The 11,812-nt window shown below is 51.6% G+C and overlaps 1 protein-coding gene across 1 annotated transcript; it reads left to right on the top strand.

The window, feature by feature from the left end:
* The first annotated feature begins 1,398 nt into the window (after window positions 1–1,398).
* CCDC177 (coiled-coil domain containing 177) lies at window positions 1,399–8,611 on the top strand. Its single transcript, XM_007987117.3, has 2 exons — window positions 1,399–1,728; window positions 2,620–8,611. Exon 2 carries the CDS (start codon window positions 2,648–2,650, stop codon window positions 4,757–4,759), a length of 2,112 nt encoding a protein of 703 aa, XP_007985308.2. The 5' UTR covers window positions 1,399–1,728; window positions 2,620–2,647; the 3' UTR covers window positions 4,760–8,611.
* Window positions 8,612–11,812: the final 3,201 nt, after the last annotated feature.

The raw sequence follows: 11,812 nt of genomic DNA, 5'->3' as shown, positions 1-11,812 counted from the left end.
TGGCCCTGGCCAGAGTTATATTCTTAAAATAAAAACCAAATAATGTCCTTTCCCCCACTTAAAACCCTTTTCTTTCTCCTCATAGCCTACCTGACAATGTCAAGGTTTTTTTTTTTAATTTATTTTAATTAAAAAAAATTTTTTTTGAGATGGAGTCTCGCTCTGTCACTCAGGCTGGAGTGCAGTAGCGAGATCTCAGCTCACTCCAACCTCTGCCTCCCAGGTTCATGCGATTCTCCTGCCTCAGCCTCCTGAGTAGCTGGGATTACAGGTACATGCCACCACACCCAACTAATTTTTGTATTTTTAGTAGAGATGGAGTTTCACTATGTTGGCCAGGCTGGTCTCGAACTCCTGACCTCAAGTGATCCATCTGCCTCACCCTCCCAAAGTGCTGGGATTACAGGTGTGTGCCACTACACCCAGCCAAGGTTATTCAATGCATAGTTCAACATGCCCTCTAATGTTTTATCCCATCCTCTCCTCAACTTCCCTCCATCAAGCACTCCTCCAATCTGTCTCCTATGGCCACTACCACTCAAAATGGAAAAGAGGTGGGCAGGAGATATCTCAAAATAATACTCATTCCATGGCACTAACTGGTTATAATTATTATCTATAACCAGGAAGTCATAAAACATTGCATTAAACACCAGTTACACATGTTCCACCTGCCTCAAACCTATGAGTGTTCTTAGTTTTTGTTTGTTTTTATTTTGTTTTATTTGTTTGAGACAGGGTCTCACTCTGTCACCCAGGCTGGAGTGCAGTGGCGCAGTCATGGCTCACTGCAGCCTCAATCTCCTGGGCTCAGGTGATCCTCCCACCTCAGCCTCTGGAGTAGCTGGGACTACAGGCACAGGACACCACCCCAGCTAATTCTTTAAAAATTTTTTTAGAGACGGGGTCTCGCTATGTTGTCCAGGCTGGTCTCAAATTCCTGGACTCAAGTAATCCACTGGCCTTGACCTCCCAAAGTGCTGGGATTACAGGCGTAAGCCACCTTGCCCAGCCTGTTTTTAGTTTTTCACTGAAAAAAAAAAAATCACACTTTGCATCAGGCGCCATATTTCCACCCAATTATTCGCTATCAAATTTGTTTGCTCCTCAAGATTTCCTTTAGAAACAATCTGAGCAATTCCTTCATTCTACCCAGTTAGGCTGCTGAAAGACTAGGGTTTCCTGGTGATCTATATATCAGTATCTATCCGTATCTATACCTACATCTACCTGTATCTGTGTAGGGTGTATATATACATATTATATGTGTGTATATGCATACGTATGTGTGTGTGCATATACATTTAAACAAAAATTTCTCCTTCGTCCTCGAAGCAAACAAACCAGCACCCTCGAGTGTCCGCCAGGAGGCGCAGGGGGCACCGCGGGACCTGCGGTACCTCCACGGTTGTAGAGGTGTAGAGCGATGCAGCAGCGACGGAACCCGGCATCTTTTTTAAAGAATCAGTGTGAGGGAAGGGTGCAGAGCCGCGTTATTTCAGAGAGACTTTGTCGCACTCCCCCTCCCGCGTGTAGGTAGCATCTGGGGTGCGCGCGCCCTGTTCGCAGACCCCATGGAGAGACGCTGGCGGCGGCAGATGGGGCTTCTTTCGCGGTTGCAGCCGGCAGTAACCCGACCCCGCCGGCGCAGAGACTGAAGAAGCGCAGGGGACAGCAGTAAGCTGCGAACAAAAGCCTTTGGCGCGGGGCCGAAGCCCAGGACGCGGGGTGAGTAAACTGGCTCGGGTACCGGGAGCTGCGGGAACCTGGGCGGCCAGGTTCATTGCGCTCCAGGAGCCCACCCACTGGGATGCTGTGGGGGAACTCGGAGGGCACCCGAGGGCGGGTATCTGAACCCAGACTGGGGTGGATGGTATCTTTAGCACATTCAGACTTGGAGGAGATCCGGTGCGTCTGAGAGCATCCAGGCACCTTCTCCATCTCCAGCAAACAGCCAGTGGGGGTGGAGGTGGGGGCGGAGGCAGCGTGCAGAGCCCTCGGCAAGCCCTGCCAGAGCTGCTGGAGCAAGAATCCATTACCCCTCCCGGAAAGGCCTTTGGGGACTTCTCCCAGCCCTTTAATCACCCGGGGGCCCTGCGCCCGAGTCTCCTTTGACAGGGGAAATCAACCATAAACTTCTTCCCTTAGGCAAATGGGGTCCCTTGGGATGCACAGGCCTCTTGCTTTTTTGTTCCTGCAAAGCTGCATCCCCAGTAGCCCGCCTAAGCCACAAACAAATACGCTAATCCTCCCGGGAATCCTCCAGCGCCTCCCTCGCTAGCTCCTGCCTGCACCTGGATCTTTTCATCTTAACTTGCAGCAGAAAGGGGATGCATCTAGCGGGCCAGGTGCCCAGCGGAGCCTCGCCACAGGCCTCCATCCCGCATTCCGGGGCTGAGGGAGACCCAAGCTGCTCTCTGAACACGAGTGTCTGCCCCACCCCCATCCCCGTTCTGGCGTTCAGCCTGGGCTTTCCGACATCGGTTTTATGATTTACGTTCCACCAAAGCCTCTGAGCCTAATCCGAAAGCGGATTAAGTTGGGATGGGGTGACTATGGATGAGGAGGGGGGAACAGCTCTCAGATGTATTCCTCGATGTCCCTCCTTGTGATCCGCAGAGATTCCAACAAAGGACTGGGCTCAGCCATGGTGGACCCGGTGCCTGAAGAAGAGAAGGCAGGAGCGGAGCCCGGCGACTCCGGAGGGGACGAGGCCGCGGCGTCCGTGCCCCCTGATGCCCAGGGCGCCCAGGAGCCCGCAGCCTCCTCGGCCTCGGCCTCCGCGGCGGTGCCCCGCAAGGCAGAAGTCCCGTGTGCAGCCGCAGGAAGTGGGCGGCGGGAGCAGTCCCCGCTGCTGCACCTCGACCTCTTCAACTTCGACTGCCCGGAGGCGGAGGGCAGCCGCTACGTGCTGACCAGCCCCCGCTCGCTAGAGGCCTGCGCCCGCTGTGCGGTCAAGCCGGTGGAGCTGCTGCCACGGGCCCTGGCCGATCTGGTGCGCGAGGCTCCGGGCCGCTCCATGCGGGTGGCCACTGGACTGTATGAGGCCTACGAGGCGGAGCGGCGCGCCAAGCTGCAACAATGCCGGGCCGAGCGCGAGCGCATCATGCGCGAGGAGAAGCGGCGCCTTTTCACGCCTTTGGGCCCCGCGGCGGCCGCGGCCCCCGCCGCGGCCTCAGCACCTAGCGCGGGCAGCAGCAGCAGCTGCAGCAGCGCCAGCCTCCCGGCCTCGCCCGCGCCGCGTGCGGCCCGCAAGGCTTCCCCCAGTCCCTCCTCCGCCCGGACCCAACCTCCGCCAGCGGGTTCTAGGACAGGCAGGAAGAGCCATTCGCTGGACTCACTGTCCCGCCGGCGTGAGGGCGCCGTCAGCTCCGAGTCGGGCGCATCGTCGTCATCCTACAGTGGGGAAAGCTTGAGGGAGCTGCGCTGGCCGCCTCGGGCCTCGGCCAGGAACAGCTGCCCGGCGGGGTCGGCGTCCTCCACCACCAACGCTCCGGGCCGCCCGTCCGCCCTGACCCTGGTTCCGATCACCGGCCGCAGCTTCAGCCTCGGCGACCTGAGCCATTCGCCGCAGACCGCTCAGCACGTGGAGCGCATCGTGCGCCAAGTGCGTGCGGAGCGCGGCCTGCGCGGGGTGCCGGAACGTGACCGGAAGATCGCGGCGCTCATGCTGGCGCGGCACCAGGAGGAGCTCCTGCTGCTGGAGCAACGTGCGGCGGCCCACGACCAGTGGGAGCTGCAGCGCGTGCGCGCCGAGCAGCGGCGGGAGCGCGAGGAGCGGGAGAAGCAGCGCGCCCTGGAGCAGGGCCGCAGAGCCTGGGCCGCGCAGGTGGAGGAGCGGCGAGGCCGCCGTGGCCGCGAAGAGCGCGAGGCGGCGCGGCGGCGGCAGCGGCAGTACGAGCGCAGCGAGGAGCGGCGGCGGGAGCTGGCCGAGCGCCAGGGCCTACTGCGGCGCGAGCGGGCGGAGCGCACGGCCCGGGAGGATCGGCTGCGCAAGCTTCAGCAGGAGCAGAACCTGAAGCAACGTGAGGAAGGCCTGCAGGAAGGGCGGGAGCGGGCCGAGCAGATCCGCAGGGAGCGCGCCCAGCGCGCGGCCCGCGCCAAGCAGCGGCAGGAGGGTCAGCTGCAGCGGGAGAAGCGGGAGCTGAGCCGGGCCGAGCGGGCGCGCCACGAGGCGCTGCTACAGGGCCGGGCCCGGCAGCAGCGCCAGGAGCGAGAGGGCCTGCGGAACTCGCTGGAAGCCAGCTTGGGCCGCGCGCAGGAGAACTACGAGCATTTGGTGGAGCAGCGCACCCGGGAGCTGCGAGAGCGGGCCCGACGAGAGGAGCTGCAGGGTCGGCGGGCCAAGGAGGCGGCAGAGCGCAAAGAGCGGGAACATCAGGCGCACCTGGAGGCGCTGGCCCGGGCGGGGGAGCGACGGCTGCAGCACGCGACGCAGGTGGCCGAGGAAGCAGTGCAGCAGAAGGCGCGGCGCGTGGGCCAGAGCCGGCTGGAGAAGGAACGAGCCCAGCGTGCCAACAAAGAGAAGGTGGAGAGGGACGAAGACTGCCGCCGGCGAGAGCTACTCCAGGCCATCGGGCGCAAGCTGGAGCGCAGCGAGCAATTGTCGCGGGAACGGCGCAGTGCACTGGAGAGCGCCCGCTCCACAGCCCGGGCCTCCTTCCACGTGCGCGAGAAGGTGCGGGAGGAGACCAACACACGCTCCTTCGACCGCATGGTGCGGGAGGCCCAGCTACACGCCAGCCTGGACCGCAAATAACTGCAGCTCTTCGCCAGTCAGATTGGCAAGCACAGCCCTGTGGGGCCTCCCTGGACCACTTTGACCATCGTGGGAGTCCCTGCTCAGTGCGCAGTGCGGTGGACTCTCAAAGTCTTCTGACCAATGAGGCAACAACAGTACAGACATGTGGGACCTATCAGCTGGCCCTCTTTGTTTTTAAAACTTACTTCGTTTGGAGATGACAGCACAATCTACCGGCATCCACCCTTGATGGCTCCTGCACCCGACCTTTGCTGGACTTCCCTATGTGTCTCTTGGGCTGGAATAGAGAAGCTTGGGGGAAAGGGGCTGATCAGGACTGGTGAGAGGGCCCCCCAGGAGAGGGCAGAGGTGGTTGTCCCCACCCCTTCTGCAGCAGTTGCCCCAGGCACCTGTTCGACATTGGTGTCTAAGACAGAGTTGCTACTGCTGAGGGAACATCACCCTGGCTCACCTCCATCTTTCAAAATATGGCAAGCTGCACAAAGCGCGGAGGCCTCCCAGAAAAACACAGCTCCTCCAAGGTGTCAGGCCATGCCCAAATGATCCAAAAAACAGTTGATTTTTTAGACCTGACTTTTAATCGGCCACCTGAGCAAATTCTCACCAGTTTTGATAGTTTTCCAGTTCAGTCCCTTGGATTTTCTAGTTAGACAATCATCTGCAGATAATGTTCGATTTTTGTCCTTTGTCCCCTCCCTCCTTATTCTACCAAGTGGCACAGGAAATTGGTTGGTTTGGTGATGCTGTTTAGCTTTAATAGAAGCCCCCAGCCCCTGGAGGGGGTGGATTCCTTTGGCAGCAGTGTTCCATTCCATTAAGCTTCCTTGCAGGGTGGGGCCCACTCCATGAAGACAGCAGTCATGCCTTAAGAAGCAGAGCTACCTTATGTGCCTGCCCAGGCTGTTCCTGCCTAAATCTCCAGCCCTGCATGCAGTCTCAAGGGTGGGCCCCAGAGAGTTTGGAGTGTAGGATTCCCTCTGTGAAGGAATCATCTCCACTTCTCTGAGGACAATTAGGGTATCCTTGGCTGCTTTACTGTGGTGGCCGAAGAGCTGGAATTGCCTCTTTGTTGAGAGTTGTGTTCACTATCAATGGCCGTGTACCTTCTCCACCTGCCCCCAGGAAAAAGAGTCTCCCCCTTAAATTTCCTGGTACCCCCCTCAACTATGCCTAAAAGTATTTCACCCTCTCAATGCCTCACCTTTCCCATTCTCCAGATGGGACCATCAGTATTCCTCTCCTGGTACCGCAAGGCCTCCTGGGTCTAAAGCACCATGTCAGTATTATTTGTTGGTCCTTTTTGTGCCTTTCTTGACCTGGAGGGGGAGGCAGGAGGATTGCTGTCAGCCTAGTTTCTTTCTGGGAATATGGATCCCTAGTGTTGGAAGGGGCAGTGCATCATGGACAGATGGTCATTTAGCCTCTGGGGTGAAATACTTGCAATACCAGGTCACTCCATGGTCCAAAAGGTCACATTCAGTTATCATCAGGCAGTTTTAACCCTTAGAGTGCTTCCCTTCCATTAAGCTGAAATTGCCCCACTGCCATATCCACCCATTGACTCTGCCTTCATCAAGGAAGGTGGGGAGTAAAGCATCACTTTTTACATTAAACCAGGATCAGGAATAAAAAGTTACCAAAAAAAAGAAACAAAGGAAACAGGGTAGAGAACTACTACATTAAATGTATTTCATATATATTCTGCTGGGTAAAATTGTCCCTGAAATGGCTGATTGTTACACACACACACACACACACACACACACACACACACACTCTTTGTCAACCCTTCACTCCCACCCCATCACATGCCAACAAGTATAAAAGGTGTATTGTGTAGAAGGAAGCAGTGCTTGGGTGTTAGGTTTAAGATGTCATGAAACAAGGAAAGGAAATAAACCTGTGTACCGAGGTTTATTTCTTGAATGGGTGAATTTTTTCCTTAAATTTTCTTGTTGGTAACCAGGTTGTCAGTGAGTTGAAATAATTGTTGTTATCCATGAGTCAGAAGCATTTAACTAAAAGGTTAATATGATTCTGGTTCTTACCTTGTGGTTCTTGAGTTGGTAAAGGGCTCAACCTTCATAGAAAATTCCAGTTTAAAACTACTTACTTCCAAAGTATGTGCATTCGTTGGAGGAGACAGTCTGATTTTTCAGATAAGGCACTGAAAGGAACATAAGTGGTCTTGCCTGGACCTTTACCCAGTTTGTTTTCTGGCTTACTGAGTGACTTTGGGTAGATTGCTTCTTTGTGCCTTGGTTTCCCCAACTGTAGAATCAGGGATCATGATTTCTGCCCTCTCTGTCACACAAACACTGTGAGAGTGAATCAGAATCCAGATGGGTTCCCCACTTCTACAACTCTGGAACCAAAGGTGCAATTGCTATAAAGAGGAAGGGTCATGTAACTGTACCATGGTTACAGAATGTGATGTACTGTCATGACCTGTTGCAGAAAGGTGTAGTCTTGAAAAGCACAAATTATAGTATCCCATGTGTTGCAAAGGCCCAGACCTGAATCTCACCAAATTAGAAGTTTGCACTTAGAGAGATGCACTGTGTAAAGGCAAAATCTTTTAGATTCTTCAAAAAATAAAAATCCATATAGCCAAGTAGAATTAAGGCAAAAACAGGGCTAGGTATGGTGGTACATGCCTGTAATCCCAACACTTTGGGAGTCCAAGGTAGGAGGATCACTTGCATCCAGGAGTTCGAGACCAGCCCAGGCAACATAGTAAAACCCTGAGGGGGGGAACAAAAAAGCAAAAACAAGCCAAACTTAGTGACAATAAAGAATGTTCTAGACCATCTGCTAGAGTATAGGCTGACCTCCATATTCTAGGATAAATATCCATATTGCTTTCTGAGGAGAAGCAATTTCCAGAATCGTTGTTGGGCCCCTTGTTTATATCCTTTTCTTGAAGTAACGCCAGAGAGAAGAGGTTTCCTATTCTGAAATGCAGCAAGAGAATGTTGGAGGTGGTACAAGGATAGTGGGTGGAAAAAATGGCTCCTGATGTATATTCTGGGTGGAATTGTCCCTAAATGATATTCTAACAAGTGCCCAGAATTTGCTTTACAGCACCATACTGGATGTGTTCTTACCACCCAGGGGATTGCAGCCTTGAAGTGATCACAGACCATCACATTTGTCCTCTTGGAGCATCCCGTCGTTCTACAAAACAGAGAATGTGAAATGAAGTGAGGAGGTATGGGAGGCGTTGGAAGAAGCTTAGGTTTAGTTCATTACCATGGAAGCAAGAAGGACAAAACGATTTCAGATGAAATCATCAAGCTTAGTTTAGTGTCCTGCTCAGGCAGTGACCCAATGCCTACACCCTATCTAGACAGGATGGTGGAAGATTCTTTTTGGAAGCATGCAGACTGTGACTCTGAGGGCAGTAACCAGGATTTGCTAAAGGCAAAGACTCTCTGGGAGAGTGAAGATATATAAGAATGCAGTCTGTGTTCAGGCTATTCTGTAAAATCTATCACGTATTTCTTCACCTTTACAAAGTCCATTGAAATAGAGGTGACTCTAAATAAAGGGCTGTATCTTGTTTAGCATAGAATCCCTTACAGCCAATGGTTTTACATCTCACATATGGTAAGCATGTAGATACTGGATGGAGAGAAGGACAGAGGGATGGATGGACAAATGAATGGTGACCAGAGGAAATGTGTATAGACCAGCTAGGCAGGACTCCATTCATTCAACATATTTTCAGTGAGCCCCTGCTATGTGCCAGGCACTGCCCTTGGTGCTGGAGAAACAGTCTCTCTGATCATTGACCCTGGAGATCACGTATGTACAATATCATGAGCAGACGACATCTTCGTTTCCATGTTGGGCTGAACAACCACCTCACCTGAGTATCCATCTGCAGGCAGACCTGATGGTCCCTCAAGGCACTAACTTCAAACATTTTCAGCTTCCTAAGGACAAGTCATCCACCATTCAATCATCATTTAGTCACTGTTGCTCTCTTTTTCTTGGAGAAGCCTTGATTAATCAGGTCAAATTCATGCCATGCACTTAATCAGCTTTAAATTTCAGTAAACAAAGACAGAGATAAACTGAGAGAGAGAGATGAATCACCTTCAAGGGGCATTGCCTGTCATGCGTTTAAGAGAGGCAGCATAAATAATGATCTTCGACCTAGAGAACCAAGCCTCAGGCTGTGCAGAGTCCTAATTCACCAAACATCATTTGGTACCAGCTCTGTCATCTGACTGTTCTTGCTGAGACAAGAAAGTAAAAATTGCAGAACCATTTCCAGTTTAACAATCTCAACAAAAAGAAGTTTCTGGTCAATACTGAATCCATAAAAGAATGTAGTAAACCAGAATATCCCACTTCTTAAGCCTTCCAGGTAATTGAGCCCAAAGATCGCTCTGCAGGCTTGCCTTTCTCTGCTGTATGAGCACATCTTCACCCAGGGAGACATTTGGCAGAGGAACATAAGGAAACGTGGTATTTCTTCACACAACCTGCAAAGGGGCTTTCGGGGACCCAGAAGCAGAAAACTCTCAGTTCTAGAAATGTCGTTTAGGCCTTATATGTGTCACATCCGGCCTTGGGTGTCTGGCATAGCACCTGAATATCACACTTGATCGTATGCTTTGGGTATGTGTGTCTTTACACAAGAGCAGTTCATCAGTTCATATGTGCTTGTTACATAGAGCTCCCTGGCATCTCTCTCTACATACACTTCCTCCCAACCCCATGGATCTTCCCAACAAGCCCCCAGCCCTTCATTACTATCCCTGGTGCTGCTTTGGTTTCCAGTAGGTCAGGGCTGGGACAGAGGGTAGAGTGCTTGCCCAGTTTTCAATGCTGCCTCTCTTAAAGTCATAACAGGCAATACCGTTGAAGGTGATTCATCTCTCTTTCTCTGTCTCCCTTTCTGTCTCTGTCTCTGTCTCTCTCTGTCTATCTATCTTTTTACTGTAGCAGATGTTAGGATATAGAATGTGGGATGGTTTCTTTTAGAGAATCGCTGATAATGTCATCATTTGCAGTAGTATTACTTCCCAATTCATCAAATACAGTCATGTCTCAAATGAGCACAAAAACCTAATCCAAAGTGATTTTTAAATTAGCTGTCATTTTGAAGTGTTCTTGCCTTTCTTCCTCTCCACTAATACAATTTTTTGTTTGTTTGTTTTGGTTTGGTTTTGAGACAGTCTTGCTCTATCACCCAGGCTGGAGTGCAGTGGCGCCATCTTGGCTCATTGCAACTTCCGCCTCCTGGATTCAAGCAATTCTCATGCCTCAGCCTCTCAAGTAGCTGGGATTACAGGTGCATGCCACCACACCCGGCTAAATTTGTATTTTTAGTAGAGATGGGGTTTCGCCATGTTGGCCAGGCTGGACTCAAACTCCTGGCCTCAAGTTATCCACCCACCACAGCCTCCCAGAGTGCTGGGACTACAGGCATGAGCCATGGTGCCCAGCTCTCCATTAGTACAGTATTGATGGCATATTTTTGTGTCAGACACTTACACAGTTCACAGGACTTTCTTGTGAATGATCCATATTTCTGTGTTTGAGGACACATGTGTAAGCGTGCATGCACATACACATGCACATGCCCACCCTTACTGCTTCCAGCATCAGTGTTCTTGCAAAGGGAGGAACTACAGCCATCTTATTCTTCCAGGGAGGGCTAATCTCTGGGAAGGTTGAGCTGCCCCTTGTAAAGTTCCATTGCTCCCACCTGCCTCCAGCCCCAAGGCTGCTTCAGGCTGTGGCTTGTGAGCATGGTGTCTGCATCTCCCAAATCCATCATCGAGCCTCATATTGACAAAGGGTTTTCATGCTGCCACTACACTTCTCCTTCCCAGTGCATTCTCTCACTGGGTGTCAGAGATGTATTGAGAAATAGAATTTAGATGCCAAAATGCCAACATTCAGGAACATAGTATAACAGAATGACTGACATCCACCAAATTCTGAAAAATCTATTCCCTGTGGTTATCACAACTTAAGGCAAAGAGTTTGGCAAAGGAGCAAGTGTCTTGACTTATTCAAGCTATTCTCAACTCGTTCCTCTTGTCTCCTGTGAAATGGAGACAATAGATCCTATTTGGTAGGGAGTTGTTAAATCATTTAGTTCTTGGAAAGCAGTTAGCACAATCTGGCAAATAGCACTCAATTTGTGGATACTGATATCCTAAATTAGAGAAGATGGTAAAGGAAGGAATGGGGTAGATCGACCTTAAGCCAAGTGGTCCAGGTGGACACTAGGCTTGAATGGTAGCCCTTTGGGGGGTAGTCCTTGCTGTGTGGCAATCTTCCAACCATTCCAAATGAGGGGCTCTGGAAAAATGGTTCCCCTGGTAATAAGCAGTAATCCTAGGGTTGTGGGGGCTGGGGGAGGTAGGGATTTACTTGTTTACTCATTTACCTTGTTTGGCAATAAAATTGACATCTGATAATAATTTTGGAAATTTTATTTTAAGACTTCTTAAATGATGGGTAAAATGACAGAATACTTTAAAATTTGTGTCTTTCTAGGGCAAAGAGGGTGTGCTTCTGTCCTGGTGATACCCAAGTTCTATGATAGCATCTTCAGCAGGACCAAGTAGGAGAGGTTGTGGGAGAACCACTGTTCGGGGGGACTCTGGTACTACAGCGTGTGGTGGTACTTGGCAGGAATTCTGGACTGTACAGCCATCTTCTGCTATGGCCACACAGGAATGAGGAAGAGGGTCTGGGACAAGCCCAACCGGGGAGAGTGCTGATGGGCTCACTGTAGGGGTAGTGTTGGAGCAGGAAGGAGAGAGCTGGATATGCCTTAGCATCACTTCATCCTCAACTAATGACTTTCCCTGAGAAGCCTCGCCAAATGTCCCCAGTTTCCCTTCCTGGCCCTCTGGCCCTGTTGACAACTGCATGGAGGCTAGCTTCAGGCCTGGGTTTGTAGATGTCTGTTCTCCTCTTTGGACATGCATCAATATATAGAGATGCTAAACAGGTAGACTGACCCATCCTGGCTCTCACTGTGCATGGGGAAGTGAGGATGAAGAGTATGGCAACCTTCTA

Source organism: Chlorocebus sabaeus, chromosome 24 (assembly GCF_047675955.1).
Source record: "Chlorocebus sabaeus isolate Y175 chromosome 24, mChlSab1.0.hap1, whole genome shotgun sequence".
In the NCBI taxonomy this organism is placed as follows: Eukaryota; Metazoa; Chordata; class Mammalia; order Primates; family Cercopithecidae; genus Chlorocebus; species Chlorocebus sabaeus.
This window is presented reverse-complemented; position numbering and strand designations above follow the sequence as displayed.